The following is an 18199-nucleotide window of genomic DNA, read 5'->3' as shown; positions in this document are numbered from 1 at the left end:
TCTCACATTTGTCATTGGCAAATTTTATAGACTATCCCTGTTTTTTTGTGTTATGGTCAACAAAGAAGTATAAAGTAGCATTTTCACCTCAACAGACCCTCAAGAAATGTCATTAGTAATGTTCTTCCGACTTAAAACCTCCTTTTTCAAAACAGTCTATTACTGTGGCCCCTGTGGCCACACTTGGTTCTTACAGTTCCAGTAATTCCATTAGCCTCTCAGGCAGCTTCCTACGCGCCTCCTTATCAAAAATCTAGACAAAGAACTTTTGTTGGTGACTTTTCACTTACTATTACATCTTAAGAGTTACCTTCAAAATTCATTTAAATCCCCTGGATACAAATGATGTCAGACCAGTAGGCCTGTACTTTTCATTTCTGTCTTAAACATAGGTGCTGCCTTACTATCCTCCATTTCCTGTGCTTGCTCTTCAGAGTTTCAGGTTGGAAGTGAGATGAACTCTCTAAATTCAAAGAACTTCTTTGAGGTTTTTCTTTCCACCTCAGTTGTGTTAATTGCCTTTTCTATATCCTGATTCTGAGTCCGTGGTCAGTATCATTTTCTTTATGGAAAACTGAAGCATTAATTTAATTCTTGGAGCATGCATAGATAATTTTTACTCTATTTCATCTTCTTAAACACTTTCACAATTGTTACTGAATTTCTTTTGGAAAACCTCAAACCATAGTACTAGGAGAGTTTATTCCTCAGCAGAAAAACTACGTTATGCTCCCCGGAGCGCGTTAGTCTGAGCCTGGATATTTCAAATTCGGGCTCCATTTCAGAAAATAAGATATGAAGAGTGTGCAAACAGTATGCAGTCAGCTTCCACACCAACACCTACGAAGAACCGGGAACCTCGTCCTGCAGTCAGACTGGCTTTATATCACCTGAGAATGGAAAGAAAGAGGCAAATACAAGAATGCTACAACTGAATGTTGCAAATACATTTTATGAACAAAATGGATGATAACTTTGAATTTCCAGGCCTTCAGATAGGTTTGTGGGTTTTTTTTTTTTTTTGAAAATACAATAACTAAAAACTACATAATTTAAATACAAAGGTGAAAACCATCTTGCATTTAAAAAGTAATCCCCCCACACTGTTTTTAGTTTTGTAAATGTTTATGGCAACCCTTGCAGTGAACTCTATAAGTTGGAGAAGTTAGGGACACAGGCTCATTTTCTTCGCCTTTTTTTGCGTGCGGTTGATGGTTTTTGACACTGGGATTGCTTGTTGCACAATACTTGAGTTCGTAAATTGTTATTAGAAAGTTTACTACCTGTTTTTGTTATTAGGCAGCAATGCACACTTTTGCAAATCTTCAAAAGGTTAAGGATTTCAGCACTTATTTCAAGAGGTGTACAGTGATTTTTGAGGGCTGAGGGTAAGCTTGGAAATAAATAAAGTTCTCTGCGATGCGTTGTCCTTCTGTACGTTCACATACTATGGGTGTATGTAGGCCCAAACCAAAGTCTTTTCATTTGTTGGAATTAGCAGTACTTGTGGGACACGCTTGTGCTGTAAACGTGCAGACATAAACTGCCAGAAAACACCGTGTGATTTAGCTCCTTGTCTCAGTATCCCTCCAGAAGTTGAATGGTGAGATAGAAAGGAGAGCGGGTTGTGCACGTGGGCAGCAGGTCTGGACTTTATATTACTAGTAGGTCACTTCTTTCTCTTGCAAGTGATGGGCCTTCACACACTTACACTGTTAGGAAACCTCCACTGCTCCCTGGAGAAGGAGAAGGAGAAGGAGGGTCTGGGGGTCTCTGTGAATGCACCGGGAGAGCTGCGTCGTTGAGTGTTGCACCCTGGGAGCAGCAGAGCAGTGCTGCTGGTGTACAGCGGCTTTTAATCCGTTGTACTCAGAGGCCTAGATTCCCAGAGGGATTGTGAAGACGGGGGCCCTTAGCCTGCCTCGGGACTCCTGTAGCCGCAGGGACGTACAAAAACCCAGACCCGTGTGGTGGCATCTGCTAGTATTTCATGGGCAGTAGCTTACAGGAAGCCGATTTCAGCTTCAGCAACAATTAGGTTGCCAAACCACTTTGTTTTAGAAGAATATGACCTGCATGCACCCATACAAGATGGTATCATGTTTAGGGGTGTGTGTGTGTATTTATGTATATATAGTTTATGTATATAGGAAATTGTGAAATAGGATGAGTTCATGTTCAAATTCCAGTATGTGCTGAGAACCCACTATCCGCCTCGAGTTCAGAGGATATCTCAGAATCATCACCTGAATCTCTGAAGTACCTAAGTCTGCTGCTTCCGCTAGTGTCACTAGCGCCTGTCTTGCTCAGATATATGTCCGGGACAAGTGGAGACAGCAATGGAGGAGGAGGGAGCAGGGTCAGAAGAGCCTTCCTTCCCCATCAGGCAGGGTGACCCGTGGACACCCCTGGAAAACACTGCTGATTTGAATGGCAGGAGTCTCCCACCCTTCGGTATTTGTTTTGGTCTCAAGTACGTTGCCATGCTGGCTGTATGCGATCTCCATGGTGGAACACAGATCGTGCTTTCTGCCACTGCTTGTGTTGGTGGCAGGTTTTGGAAGAGACCTGGGCAGCGGCAGCTCTTCCTTCCCAGGACAAATTCAGCACAAGCTGCTCAGGGGGTGGGTTTGCCTGGGAGATGGAGCAGGAGCTCTCAGTGTGAAACCTTCTGTGCTTGGCTTGGTTTGCAACAAATCAAGGCACTGCTGCACTGTCAGCACATGCAGCGTAGCCAGAGTAGCCTGTGTGGCTGAGACCTCGTGTCCTACAGATCTGAGCAGTTTTTGTAACGTTTGAGTCACTGGCTGAGCAACAGGAGAAGGTCTGCAGTGGTCTGGGCGCACAGTGCGAGTACGTGTATGAATGCTGCTTTGTGCAAGGCAGGCAGAATGCAAAGCCAACTGGGGGGGAAAAAAAGAAATCAAGAACTGTTCACAGTGGACTCCAGGTACAACGTACAGTTTGACATGTTTTGACGCTAGATATACTCCTTTTCCTTAAGGACCTGAAGCAAGATTGCGATGTACTGGCCTGCATAATTTATTGTTTGGAGCACGGTAAAGGTGCTGTGAACACAGAGTGGGGAAAAAACTGAACAGGGATTAGTCATAAACAGGGACAATGAGGTCTTCTTCTAATACCAGCAATATTTCTCTTTGCAGGAGAACTCCGACACATCACCAAGCTGAAACCTTGGAGTCTTTTTGATGTGCTTGTGGAGAAATATGGTTGGCCTCATGAAGATGCTGCACAGTTTACAGATTTCCTGATCCCCATGCTAGAAATGGTCCCAGAAAAACGTGCTTCAGCTGGAGAATGCCTTAGGCATCCATGGCTGAATTCTTAGCAAAATCTCCCAACTGTAAAAATAAGCCAGCAACCACTTTCCAATGCATCGGACCTAAATGGTGACTGTCACAAATTCTTTAGCAGGATAACACGTGAGCTGGCTTCAATCCTCAGACCTTTATTTTGCTTGAGGTACTGTTTGACATTTTGCTTTTTGTGCACTGTGTTCTTGGGGAAGGGTAGTCTTTTTGTCTTCAGCTAGTAGTTTACTGACCCACTTTCTTCAGAAAACACTTAACGTGTCTTTAAGCATTGTTTCTTGTGTTGTGTGGCATTCAGATGTCAGATTTTTGAACAAAAAAAACTTCCCCCCATGTGTTTTGGCAAGTTTTGTAACTATTTATGAAAAAAATATTTTAGCTGATGCATATTATATAATTTACAAGCGTAAGAAATTTATCAAGTCAGAACTGAGTTATGGCGAGGAATTGTACAATTTTATCTTCTGGCAAAGGGACGTCATTCTTGTATTATAGCATATGTAAATGCACCCTGTAAATGTTTATTTCCATTTAAATATGGGATTGGGGACTCAATTTCAGCATAAAGCTACTAAGTTTTAGAGAGCTTTATAGCAAACAAATTGCATGTAGTGGACTTTACACTGCTTTAAGGAATTGTGTAAACTTTCTCTTCTGTAGCAGTTCCCGTTCATTGGATTTTAAACAAAATGGCTCTCGTTTACAGGATTTCATTCCCCAAATGGCACTTTAAAGGAAGGCTAGACTTCTTTCTAATAAAGTATGCATTATCATTTAGCACTCCCTTTTAGAACTTTTGCCTATTTTAAGTGCTTTTAAGAAGAAAAAAAAATAGCAATTTCCCTTACAATGTGATAGTGAAGACATGGTACCATATGGTGTTGCCTTTTTATAAGCACTGTAAGTTGTACTATACCTTAAAAAAATTAAAAATTGAGCATGAGAACCACTCTCTGTGTAAAATTACTGATGTTTTATAAAAGTGTGTGCTTGGAATCAGTTAAGGAAGGATAGATGCAAGTATTTACAGTGCAGTGGGTAAATAATCCAACAAGCAAGATCATGCTCATTCCATTCATAGCTTTACATGTTTCTAAAACAATTTGCACTAGCTTTAATTTTTTCCCATAACTAGACATACGATTACCCTTGTAAGTTGCACGCAAAAATTAAGTGTTTCCTAGGGGGAAAAAAAAGCTACATAGACCAAGGCTTATAGGCAATACAGATTTTAGAATGTAAAATACAGAGGTATATTTTGGCCTCTTTTAGAAGTCAGTGGGATGAATGTAAGCTTATTTCTGGTTTTCATGTTAACTGTGGTGCCACTTTTTCTTGACTTTGTCCATATGAAATTTATTCACATGCCTTTGCAATAACTAGATTGTGAGAAGATCGCCCCATGCTGTAACAATAACCAATTGTTTGAGGTGCTTGCAGTTGTCTAATTAAAGTGTTTTGTTTTTTCAGACAGTGTGCTGGTCATTGGAGTGTTTGCTAGCCCTAAATCCAACTGTTTGCTACAGTTACAGTTCATAGTAGGGTGGGGTTTTCTTAGCCTAGCCAAGGTGAAAAGCAGCTTTCTGTACTATACTAATTTATAAAATACTTTACCTGGTACAAATCAGAAAATACTGAAGGCTAATGTACTTAAGCGGTTTCTTAGATGAAACAGGACAGAACTGAAAAAGACTATTTCATACAATGTGTTTAACTTAATCTGAGCGAGTAAGCGATTACCCCTTCCCTGGTAAGAACAAGCAGCCAAGCATCCAAAAGGAAAAGGGGAAGCCTCCTAGGAGGACGCAGCACAAAACGCACTAGTCGAGAGAAACTCATCCACATGCTAAGGCGATGCCAACAGTTGGGTTTCCGAACCGAGCACGCTGACCATCCACTTTTCAAGCACTTCATCCTGGAACTTCTTTTAAAGGCAACAAGGATGACACTAATGAGAAGACAAATACTACAGTGGAGTCCAAAAATAGAGGTAAAAATGATTTTCCACTTCACACCTGGAGTTGCCATTAGTAGTGCCTAGTTGCTGCAAGCAGGAGTTGAAGTGCCAGTTTTACATGCAAGCCACGTAAGTCGAATAACGTTACCACTCTTGTACCTCTTTCCCCTTGAGCGTGACAATACAACAAAACTTTTAAGGAAACTTACGTAACAGTAATACGCTCTTGTCCTCCTCCCCACTCAACTCTTCACACTGCTGTAAGACTTCACTGCATACAGTATGTATTTTACATATTTTCTTATTTTGCAGTGATGTAATTATCTACTTCACGGATTAATGGAAGAGGGTCTATGCAACCACATTTGAACTTTGGACTTAAATTGAGGGGTTGAGATACCAGTTTTTCAAATGAGGGTCTGACCAATAGAATAAGGTGTCTTTTTTTAACCCCCTCCAATTGATGCCCAAATATGTTCCTCCTTAATACTTGTGCAAAACAGTGCATTTCATAGGATGCCTGCATGTTTTACTTCCCTGTGTGACTGGTGGCTAGGCATTTCAAGTGTTGTACTTTCACTAATAAATGTCTAATAATTACAGTCAAACTGAAATTTAAGGTAGCCCCAGTTTTTTTTACAGTACCAGTCTGACATTTTAAAAAATCAAAACAAGTATAACCTTTCTTCAATAGTCAGGAACAGCCATTTCCAATGTCATTTGATTTCAGGATTTCTAGTGGCAAGAGTGAGGAAAGTTTCATGCTAGATTTCTTCTCTGGATTCTGAGATACAGCCATCTAGGATAATTTTGTTACATTAGCAAAGTTTAGAGCAGTCATTTACAGGATGTAAGGACATCATCATGCAGCCTAATTATGGAATAAATTTGCACCCCTTAGTTAATTCAACAGCAACATCTTAGCTGCTCTACAGCAGCAGCTCTGCTTAGCTGCTGTTCTTAGGCAGCAGAAGTGAATTTCCATTTTAAAAATAATTTACTGCTATGTAATTCATTAAACTGTATCTAATTTTAGCCACAAAAATAACACCTCTCCTTTGATGAGCAAAGAAGTCTCTGCAGTATGGGGTGGACAGCAATTAGAAATGTTGCAGTATAAAAATATTTTAGCCTATTGTCAGGTTTCCTGAGAATTCACAAAGGCCTCAGTTACTATATACTGCAATAACAAGAATTCTGAAAGAGCCAATAAAAGAGGACAACAGATGTGTACTAAAGTGTGCAAGTGTTACTGTGGTCTGTAATCAAGATCAAAATCACATGTCTGATATGGATTTAGTGCTCAGCTGTACTGGTGTATGAATACTATGTATAATGCATCTGTACTGTGCTGATTAATTTTGTGTAAGTTAACCTATCAGTAAACTGACACAATACTCTGGTACATTTCAAATAATTTTCCTTACCTCTAGACTCAGCAGGGGAAAGTAAACCCACATCCTACAAAAAACTTCACACCCACGCAGAGGTGAACACGCACTTGGAAACTGTGGGGAAGTGGAAGAGCCCCAAGGTGACAGCAGGGGGTTTGTTTGTTTTATATACACATATGGACATGTCCCTTAACAGACACCACCCTTTCAGGACAAGTGGTTAAAACTGACATAACTGTGATTTATTAACATGAATTAAAATGCCCAACCAGTGCTGCAATGTGACAGTATATTAAAAAAAATTAAGGATCATATACTGTACTACTTTCACAAAGATCACACTTTTTTTTTTGCAAAAGAGACTTATTATATACAATACTATATCAAATGAAAGAAACTTTAAGCAATTTTACAAGCAAAAGAAATACAGTATTTACAGCACTTGTCAGACATTAGAAACAGTCTATACATTAAATTACATTTTCTGCAAATAACTGATGAAACAGAAAGCCATGACCACACCAAAACTATAAAAATTTGTATTGCATTGTTTTCTATCTCTATGCACACAAAGAACTGTTGACAGAAGAAAATGAAAAAAAAAATGTTAGTGCCATCACTTAGCCTGTGTACTTATTTAATTACATATGTATTAAAGTAATATAGAAAACATTCACTAAATGAATTTAACTGCAACAATAAAATTTTAAAGATTATGCAGCATCAAACCTACTGCCAGAAAAAACAGCTGGAATGTTCACTTACAAAATAAAAAGAAATACCTAATACTGGCTTAACAGCACATTTTTCAGGAATTTTAAAAAGCAAAAAATGGAAAGAATACAATGAAAGAGCACTGGTGTTTGCTTTTATACAAAGTATCATGTACAAGCTTTAAAAAGTACCTTGAATAGGTACATATGAAATATACACAGTTTATATTACAGAACATTTTAAAAATGTTTAGAATTAAAGGGATCCACTTTAATGCCACCCTGAACCATGGTAATTGTTTTGAAAAGTTGGTGGCACCTGTGCTCTGTGGATTGGAATTTGTCCAGGCACTGGCGATGCCTGCTGCGGTCCTTGCACTCCGTGAGGAAGGGTTACAGAGCCGGGGTGAGGGCAGAACCCTGAAGCAGTAGGTGTTGGAATACTGTTTGGTCCTTGAGGTTGGATGTGAGGACCCTGACCAGGGAGTGGGCAATGAGGTCCTGTTCCAGCAGGCTGATGTTGAGGTCCAGGTCCTAACGTTGTATGATGGGGGGCTTGTGAGGAATAGGAGGACACACTTGTATGAGCGTTTGAAGGGAAATGGGGGGGTCCTTGATGAGACGGGTGGTGTAACCCTTGTGCTGATGTGGGGTGGTGCCCCGAGCCTATAACATTGGATGGCGGGGGTGGGGGCGGCGGAGGTGCAGAGTTTACAACATGCTGGTGCTGTGCTTGCAAACCTTGGTGTCCAGTTGAAGGATGAGGAGGTTGATGGTGGGAGAGAGGACCTGGTGGCGGAGGTGGTGGCGGCAAATGATGTCCAGCAGCTTGAGAATGGATATGTGATCCAGGAGCTACTGCCACTGCATGAACTGGACCAACGACATGTGCTACAGAATGCTGCTGATGAGAACTTTGCTGCTGTACAAGGTGCGGTCCTGGAGCAGGCGGAGGAGGAGGAGGTGGTGGAGCGGCAGATGACGAGGCCTGGTGATGAATACTGGGGTTCTGAGATGGCAAAAAATGCCCTGCAGTTACGTGGTGTCCTGGCACTGTTTGCTGACCTGCAGTGCCAGGAAGTGTTTGATTTGGTCCGGATGAAAATACAGTCTGTTGGGGTATGCTACCCTTCAGCTGACTGTAACTCTGAAAGTTTCCAGAGGACTGCTGGTTTTGATAATAACTAGAAGAAGGCGGTGGGGGTGGAGGGGGAGGTGGTGCACTGCTGTTCAAATTTTGTTGGTTAAACTGGCTGTAAGAAGCTGACGATTGTCCTGAAGTTGTCTGAGTAAACAGCGGTCCACTAGTCTGCTGCTGATTACTAGGCTGAAGGGTTGGTGCTGCTGGATAAAAGTTTCGGTGCGTTTCCCTCTGAGGTGTTCCAACTTGAGGTGACTGTGGATGATGAGGTCGGTATGGAGATCCCAACTGCTGTGAGTGAGGCTTTGGTGAAAGGTAACCATGCTGCACAGGTGCGTGAGGAGTTGATGACTTTGGAGGATTTTCTACATGAGGTGAAGGGGGACAATGCAGCTTTAAAGGTGCAGAAGGCAACTTCTGTGAATGTGAAAGTTGCTCAGCTGAACTGCGCAGATGTGACTGAGATGGATGGTTTTTTGAAAGTGCTTGGACATTATTTGTCAGCTGTTTTTGTTGCAGCTCAGATTTCGGATGATTCACACACTCGGCCTCCGGTGCATTAGCTGCAGTTTCCCAGTGCGGATCTGGTTTTGTGGTTGTTTTCCCGAGTGACTGTGTTGAAACTACAGGACTCGGTGAAGAAGGCTAGAATGAAAAGAAAATAAATTAGTGCAAAACATTCAAAACACCTAACTATGCTTAAGTTAAAACTAAAAGAATCTTCTCAGAATAGTGTTATCTTTCTCTGAGACTATAAAAAAAGAGTTATGGCATCAAATATTTATTTGGTACATGAAAAATAAAGTTGGTAGGAAGCTCAAACTTAGTACAGGCACTATTTTTAACCAGTATATATGAACTGTTCTTTTAAAGTTAAAGATTAGCAAATATTTTAAAGTAGAAACAGAAATATGACCTATCGGGTCAAAGTCAGAATCTAGATTGTTAAAGTTTTCCAAGTCTGAATAATTCCAGACTATTTACAAAGCAATTTTAACTGTGATTTAACATTTTAAAATGGAGATAATGTGGACGAACTGACTGAGCATTACAACCTGAATTACTGCATTTAATACTGTACAGGTAGCTACTTTCTCCACATCAATGCCTCAACTGACAAACAGTGCCAAACTCTGACATGGCAAGAGCAAACTCCTGTTAAGGTAAGAAGTACTTAAATCACGTTACTACTGTCAGTTCTGACTGTCAGTTCTTCAGCATTCAACCTGCAAAATTGTGGTGATACTGAATCCACCAATATAATTTCTTCTGTGTGTACAGAATGCAAGATTATGTGCAGATAGATACCCTACTGAAACAACAAAACATAAACCAAGTTTTCAGCATGTATGAACTACCATTAATACAAACATCTGTAAGAATATTTCACAGAAAGATTACATGCACACGTCCATCTTAAAGAACTAAATCACAAAACTAACGTTTAAAAAAAAATCCAAGATGTATGTATGTATTAATATGCGTAATATATATACACACACAGTTACACACACATACACCTGCACAGACAGTGCTTTACCTTGCTTGCTTTTGAAGGACTCTTACAAGTCTTTTGTGAAGTATCTGGGGACGGACATTCAGAAGTGGGCTCCGGATTTTCAAGATCAGGTTCTATAGGCATAAATCAGAAAAATGTAAAAGCCGGAAAAAGACAAGTCTTTTGCAAAGACCACTAAGCACTTTACATTTGACTCTAAAGAGCTACTTAAAGTTGCTGTAAGAGACTATTCAATATGTCAAGTGTCATACAAGGTCATCTGCTTACTGACCTTCCATAAATTCAGTGAAAGAAGGGACCTTAAGCTGCAACTGGGAAATGAGATTTGAATGAGATGAAGGTGGAGACTGAACATGAGACGGTGAGCATGGGCTACAAGGTGATTCTCCTCCTACAGATGAAGGAGACCCAAAGATAATGTTAGAATGGTTAAGGACTACCACGGGGGACTGCTTAGATTAATCCACCTTTGACATGATAAATCAACTCACCACTATCTTTGTCTTTCCTATGATCACTGAGAAGCAAAGCTCTCTGGTAACTTCGTTCTCTCACTTGTTCTACAGAGGTTGATGCAGTCCTTGAAGAGAGGAGCATATTTTATATTTAAGAGAAGGTACTCCCACATACCAAATTTAGGACAACATATATGCAAATATAGGGTCAGAGAAAGTTTACAGCGTTGACTACACAAAAAAGCCAAATAACTGGTTCTACCTAAGGAATGTCATTCATTAGGTAGTTTGCATCTGATTTTCCTCACGCTTAAAATATTTTAACATATTAATTTCTGCAACATTGTTAAATTAAGAAAACTGAAAATTCCTCTTAATATGAAAAGAACATTCACAAATCTGTTGTGGGTTTTTTTGTTTTTTTTGTTTTTTTTAAACTGTTCACAAATCTAACCCCAAAAGCCACATTTCAGAAATGGAAGCTTCAGGCACTGTTTCATATTCACCATTTGTAGAAAGCTGTTTTCTTCAAAAGCGGGAAAAAAGTTATTTTTAAGAAAAAAAGAAAAAGAGTTTGCTCTTTAAAACTGGATCCATAGTCGTAAATAGTAGACAACTACAAAGAATTTTAAGTTTTTAGATTCGACTTGCCAGACAGTGTGCATGAAATGACAGCCATGTCTTTGTCTCTTTTATAATCAATTCATTCTCACAATCTGGCCAAGAAGAACAACAGCACTCTACAAAACTCAGTTTGTTTCAGGCAAGAACATATGGTAATATTCCACAATACTGTTGTGCTAAAACAAACTTAAATTCCTGTGCAGTCAGCAGGATTATTGCAGAAAGTTACTGGTAAATTCTTTGTTCATTCTATTTTCCACATTCTTTGCTTACAATATAACACACCAGTTTCTGCACGATGAAGCATCACCTTCAGTCCACAGATTAAGCACTGAGGATGCAAGGACTTCACCTCCACTGCAGTGGAGTGTGCAGCCACGGCCACCCTGAGCACTGGGCTCTCAAAGCCATCAGACCAGCCTCTCTCCATCATACTGTCACTCCCTCCTCCACGCTCCTTAGCCAGCACACACGGACTGACTTGTGCAATTGTGGAAGGAGCAGGCGTACTCATCACTACCATTTTCTGAAGAGTTACACTCTTAACTATACTGCATAGTTTTATAACCTACAGAAACATGTGACTCGTCTTGCCCAAACTACTCACTAATCTGAAAGCAGGGCTTCTGATCAGTAGTCACACATTTCAAATACAAAAGGCTTTTCTAAGTAGGTAATTCTTTTGAAAGTTTTGTTGCTTACCATTGAACTTCTGGTTCATTCTTCTCACTGGAAGAAGTTTCCTTAATTGCACAGTTGTTGCCAATCTCTTCTGGAGCTGCATTATAAACAGTAGGTGGCAGTGGTAAAGGTAGGCTTGCAGCATTATCACTTTGCTCCCCATTTTCACCACTGTTAAACCCATCATTAGCACCGTTGTTACTACTTATGTTTCCTCCACCAGCAGCATGAGGAGATACAGTAACCAGGGGAAAGTTTTCCGTCTTTGAGCCACTTTTTCTAGCTTCTCGCTGTCTCTTACGGTATTCTAACAAGGATACCTATGGAGAAAAGATTAGATAGAAAGTTAACTTGCTTCTTTTTGACACTTTCAGGGGAGTAAGTTAAATACATACTTTCAGTAAGACATACCATTTACTTGGTTCTAAAGGAAAATGGGGGTAGATTAATTGAAGATATTTCACGACATTACTGGTGGATTTACAATGTACTAGTTACTAGTAACTAAAAGAAAGATGCAAAGAAAAGCTTCTGCTAAGAGAATGAAGTATGGGTTTTGCCTCAGAGAAGTTGATGTGGGTCAGCAAAAATGGAGAAATTCCCTCCTGAAGTTGTACTGTTGGCTGTAGATACAGAGGAGTTCATATCATTTCTACAACTGCAGCACTAATAAAGGACTATTTATACAATAATGCTAGTTTTAAGAGATGCTACATCCTGGTTTCAGTCTAACTCATGTTAAAAACCTACCAGGCATTAGCTCCACTCTATTTACATAGGTCAAAGGTTTTGCCAAGCTCTTCATCTTCATCAATTTTTCTCAATATAAGGAATCTGCAACTTAAATTTGCATTCTTTTCCCCATTTTAAATCAAGGTCTTTACTACAGTCTAAAAAGATTGATTCAGAACATATTTTGATGCTAAATTTCAAGTAAAATGGTTTATTACCAAAAACAACGATACATGAAAGGATGAATAGTTTCTACTTCTTATATTAAAAGCCTTAGTATGTAATAGCTTTTTATGTAACAGAAAACAGTTTAAGAACTTAAGAAATTACTTTTGGTGAGAAAAATAAATTTAAAAAAAAGCTTTCACCATGCATCTTTAGGATTTCAAGCAGAAAACTGAAGTCCTGAACTTCCGATCTCTTATATAGTAAGAAAATTCTTTTTGTGCAAGTTACATTTAATGTTTTCATACCTGTTCTTCTACTTAACAGCAACCTACTGTGAACCTTGTAGCATCCAAACAAGAAACTAAAGTGCTATAATGAAAGAATTCCAGTTTATATAGCTCAGTCCTCAATAAAAGTGAGCAGAGAGACAAGGAAGGAGAGAGTGTGTGTGCGCGAGAGCGAGCGCATCAAGAAGGCCTGGTTTGTCTGCAGTCCTTGGGTTGGGAGGTCTCCTCCCCCCCCACCCCGATCTATCCATTAAAGGCTAATCTGTGTGTAAGGGTAAGAGAGTTGAGAATATCTGATTTTTCTTATGAAAAGTTCAGGTTAAGAACTGATCTTGCTTTGAAACGATTAATATTATTTCCACATCATGTGACTGAGATCTCTTGAAGAATATTACTTTAAGTGTTAAGAATGGATAAAAATCTATGGGTGGTATTTGAAAAGAAAATACAGTATTGCCACTATATACAGGACTCGTTAAAATGAGACAGACTTGTAAAATGCTGAGAGAAAATAGATGAGAAAATGCCCATAAAAACCTGGAGACGTGCAGTAACTTCCTCGAGTAACTGCACAAAGATACACACGTCAATCTGATTTCGGGCAAAGGCTAATTATTCTCTTCCTCCAAAACTCCTGAATTCTCCCCTTCACCACCACCTTCAGTGAGATTTTTTCCCTTTGAGACAGGAGAAGTTATTTAAAACTTTCGTCTGTCCTCAGAAAGCCTAAAACCCGTTTTTTCAGGAGTACAGATATAGTTTTCCACAGCTGTTTTCCTCAAAGTCTCTGACAGGAACTCCAAGTACATGCCTGTGGAGCAGGGCAGACGAGCCTCATCTGTTGTCATTTGGGGTTATTTGGTGTATTACAAGCCCTCAGCAGTAATAACTAGGAAAGATTCCTTGTGAGCAAGAAGGGGGGTGGGGGTGGGGGGCAGTTACTGAAGCACTGCTTGGATTTGAAGAGAACAAACTTACTTAACCTTCATATGAAGAAGAATAGGAAGCTACAGAAATTTTTTGCTTCTTTTATGTTAGCTGGATTTGCAAAAGCGGCAGGGCTACAATAACATGAATGAAATACATAAAACTTCTCAGGGTCCAGACCAGGTATGAACAAAGCTCCTACTACCCTGCTTCAGCTGTCTCAGTTTGAAGTGAGGGAAACAAATTTTTTGTTCTGATAGAGCACTTCTGAAGGAACAATCACGAGCATCCCCATAAGGTTGCCCCCGTAATGGGGAAACCCAAAACCTCACTGTGCACGCATGCACACAACGCCCCTCCATCCACATCATTACTTCCATAAAGAAGATAAATCGTATCTTTTAAACAAGAAAGATAAATCATTACAGTCTGTTAATAGACAGAAGAGATAAGCTCGTGTTGGAGACTATCATCCTCCATGTTTGTCATCCCTTCTGTGAGAAAAGGGAACGTATCCTGACAATAAAGTACAGTCCAGACATTTATGCAGGATAACTTTCAATTTTGATTCTACGATCATGTAACTCACCTACAAGATCTGTGTGATGAGACTTAGAAATTTAGATTGTGCTTATTTTCCAAACACAAGTTTTATTATTGAGCAAGTCATTTATGATTCATATGAAATAACATTAAATGAAAACTATGAATAAAAGTGAATTTTTATCTATTAGTTTGGAAAATTACATTTACTAATGGATGTGTGACTTTGCTCTTCACAATTCCTCCTCGATAATGTCTATGGTGTAATATCTAAAGATTAGCCAACAGGATTTCCACCTCCCTCCCTTTTTTTAATTAGCATTGTTCTTTCTGTTATAGAAATACGATCAGCAGACTGTATAAGAAAGACCAAGTGATTCTTAAAATTATAACCTTTTTCTTTTGTGGAGGATTCTGGGGTGTGCAATTTCCATCCATCAAGTTGTCGTTATTGACAGTCCTTCCAAAGCCAGATGCAATTCCATCTTCTGAAGTACAAAAAACAGATGCTTCCATGAACATGCCTCTAGCATCGTCTTGAATCAGGCACTTTGACTCACTTATTCTGAATCCACCTCCTACCTCCAACTGATGTGAAGGTGTCAAGTCCCTCAAATTAGAATTCATTGAGAAATTTACACCTGTCCTGTCGGGACTTTTTACCCAGGAAGAATAAATTGTGCCCCGTCCACAATGAGCAGTTTCTAGTTGGCTGTTTGAATCAGTCCTATCATGTGTGGGGGCTTCCAGGTTTTTATGCAGTGCACTTTGCTCAATTACTTCGAGTCCCAGCTGGAGGTCTGACACAGATTCCATTTCTCCAGTGCACTGCCGTGTGACATCGGTCCTATTCCTTGGACTGGAATATCCAATAGTCTTAATTTCTTGCAGGCCCATTTCTGTCAGATTAGAATTTCTGAAAGAATTCAGTGCTAAAATCGATGCTCTGTCATAACCCTGCATAAAAAAAAAAAAAGCATGTCAACTTTTTCCATATTACAACTCTTCCTATTTTGACATTCAGCTATGCTTTTAAGCAAGATGTAAGCCCTTCTAATGCTGTGAATTTAAGAATCAGCTCTATAACCAGACATTTATTTTTAACTATTTCTATGCACTATGTAAAAGCATCTTGATGAAATGCATATGGACCGAAGTCAAAATTTTAACTTTAAACATCAGCTTTTATTTATGACTGGCAGAGGAAAGAGAGAAGGGGCTTTAAGAGAAGCAAATCTCCAGCCTGGAAAAGTTACCAAAGCACTTGCTTCACTTAAATGAAAGAGAGATCCTTAGCAATAACATACTTATTTCAAGGGAGGAGATGGGGGAGAGAGGGAAAAAACTTTCCCAGGACACCTCAGAATTTTAAGGCAATATTAAAATCAGTATTTTGCAAAAGAAAAAAAATCTGAAATTATAAAAATTGATTTTGTACTTCTTATACTTCTATTAACCATTAAGAACCCAGCACATATCCATAGCTGGAAGTATCTTCTCTAAACCAATCTGTTTTAAAGGCCTTCATGATTTTTTTTTTTTAAACTTCTGTTAGAAAGACAAGTTCCTATATAAAACCTCTGGTTTTAATTTGAATCCGATAAACACTAAAATATTCAACCACAATCATTTGAAAACAATGTTTAAATTCAATTCATAATTATGACAGTAGGAAAATTGCTGTTATTTCAACACTTAAAATGTTGACTTAAAAAAATATATTTAATCCATTGAAGAGAGTATTTGGATCATTAATTTGCAAGACTCAAGAAGAAGCTCTTCGCAAATACCATCAGCTAAATTTTTACTGTTACCCACTTCACCTATTTCTTCTAGGTGTTAGGCTTATGGTTGGACATCTTAATGCAAATTTTGTAGTTATCACCCACAATTCAAGTTATATATTGTTGTGGAGCTTTACATAATGCATTTTCATTATTCTTCTATTTTGAAGAAAAACATCACTGCAGAAGTTCTTGTACTTAAGGATAAGATTGCCCTCTAGTGGTTCAACCATGAGAATTATTCCAGTGAGGCGCAACAAGGCACACCAATCTGTAAATAGTTTGGGCACATTCCAGTACCTGAACTAATCCCCCTTGACACAATATTTACCACCTTTCCTCACTTTAAGCGTACCTTGGCTCAACCAAAATGTTTAAGAGATGCTGGTAACAAGAAGAAGTGGTACGAGTAGAATAAACATAAATTTAAAAGTACCAGCATTGTTTTTCTGTACTTACTTATAAATTACAGTAATTATTGCTTGTCAAGGACAACCATTAGGGTTTTAAAGGGAGACAGAAAAAGAACAGAGAAGAACCAATTTAAGATGGAAAATGGAAGAGGGAAAATGGAAATATACAGTAAAGAACAAATAAAACAAGAGGGGAAGTCACCCATTACATTCCAGAAAACTTACACTATCTGGTGAAAAGCATTAAACCAAGAACATTCCAGTTGTACAGATCAAATCAAGAGAACAAGTGAGCATTTGCAGTTTTCTGCAAAGATCCTTACCTCTTGACTGTAAGCTCGCCTTTTTATTTCTGGGGAACTGTCAGGTGACGAAATATTCTAAACAAAGAAGAAGAAATTATGAGTCAATTTCTTTTTAGCCTAGACGAACACAGAAAAACACCTCTTTTAACTGGAGTACAAATACCGATTTCTACTATAATGGTGTATCTCCACACACTGAAATTCACTACAAATCTCACCTCAAAGTGCATGGTATTTCCATGTATGCATGGGGTTACAGGAGTAACTGGTGAGTATATGGGTTTGTAACCATTTCTACAAGTTTCATCTTCCGTTTTTATCCTAGGAGGAGTTGCAAACAATGATGGCTCTGTGGCAGTGATGTCAGCATGAGTTGGTGTGGCATATGGAGAAGGAGTAGGTGTGGACGTTTCTGAGAAAGCAGACTCCAACAGCTGATACAGTCTTCGTTTTTTTAATGGCGTGGTTAGATCTGTACATTAAAATTAGAGGGGAAAGAAAAAGAGCTGGAAGAGATCTAGATACAGTAATCACTTAAAGTGTTTCTTAAATACATGATGCAATAAAATTATCAACTCCACTTTAAAAATCTCCAAGGCCAGATTTCCTGAAAAATAAATTCTTAAACATTCTACAGAGAGCAAGATCTGAAATTTTCCATGCTAGGATGATGGGAAGCACTGTTTCCAAAGAAGTTTTCAGAAAAGGAAGCGTCAACTTCTGTGCATCTTTAAGACTGTCCAGCTCAAAAATGGAAATTCAAGTCAGCATTGTATATAAGAATCATCTAGTATACTCCATATCCTTAAAAAAAATTGCCATAGTTTTTTGCATATTCCCATTTTGTACTACTGTTAAAAGATTATACAGCTTTCCCCCGCTGCATACAACAGCATCACTGACTTTAACAGGAATTCTGAATATACAGAACAGCATGGAAAATGAACTTGTAACCTAACCTTCTAATGTTCCTACTCAAAATGATCAGTGTTTTGATGACTGTAAGCATCTGTACAGAATCACTATGACAAATGGCTATTACTTATCAGTTACTTATCTGTAACTATCAGTTACAGGTCAAGGAAAAAAGCACTATGCTACTAAGCATTTCTTTCAAACAACTGTCCAGAAGACTATATATCAGAAAATGGTTCAACTACCTCTGGGATTTTTATGATTTTATTGCTTTAAAAGACACATTCCTTCATAGATATGAGAATATTA

The 18199-nt window shown here is 38.9% G+C and overlaps 2 protein-coding genes across 8 annotated transcripts in view; one reads left to right on the top strand and one right to left on the bottom strand.

Moving 5' to 3' along the window:
• The window catches only part of SRPK2 (SRSF protein kinase 2), a 154110-nt gene extending 149309 nt beyond the window's left edge, over positions 1–4801 (top strand). For all 4 annotated transcript variants that reach the window (XM_064505468.1, XM_064505470.1, XM_064505465.1 and 1 more), the window contains one exon: positions 3165–4801. In XM_064505468.1, coding sequence (XP_064361538.1) covers positions 3165–3349 — 185 coding nt within the window. In that variant the 3' untranslated portion in view covers positions 3350–4801. The remainder of the gene's footprint in view (positions 1–3164) is intronic.
• Positions 4802–6903: 2102 nt separating this feature from the next.
• KMT2E (lysine methyltransferase 2E (inactive)) overlaps positions 6904–18199 on the bottom strand; it is a 67646-nt gene continuing 56350 nt past the window's right edge. For 3 of the 4 annotated variants that reach the window (XM_026097621.2, XM_026097619.2, XM_026097620.2), the window contains 8 exons: positions 17194–17447; positions 16994–17050; positions 14867–15430; positions 11838–12136; positions 10548–10636; positions 10328–10447; positions 10078–10169; positions 6904–9182 (listed from right to left, as the gene is read on the bottom strand). In XM_026097621.2, the coding sequence (XP_025953406.1) occupies positions 7668–9182; positions 10078–10169; positions 10328–10447; positions 10548–10636; positions 11838–12136; positions 14867–15430; positions 16994–17050; positions 17194–17447 (2990 nt within the window). In that variant the 3' untranslated portion in view covers positions 6904–7667. The remainder of the gene's footprint in view (positions 9183–10077; positions 10170–10327; positions 10448–10547; positions 10637–11837; positions 12137–14866; positions 15431–16993; positions 17051–17193; positions 17448–18199) is intronic. The other variant, XM_026097622.2, reaches the window with a different exon arrangement.

This window comes from Dromaius novaehollandiae, chromosome 1, assembly GCF_036370855.1.
Source record: "Dromaius novaehollandiae isolate bDroNov1 chromosome 1, bDroNov1.hap1, whole genome shotgun sequence".
NCBI classification, from domain to species: domain Eukaryota; kingdom Metazoa; phylum Chordata; class Aves; order Casuariiformes; family Dromaiidae; genus Dromaius; species Dromaius novaehollandiae.
The sequence above is the reverse complement of the archived record's forward strand: the minus strand, read 5'-3'. Positions and strand labels throughout refer to the sequence as shown.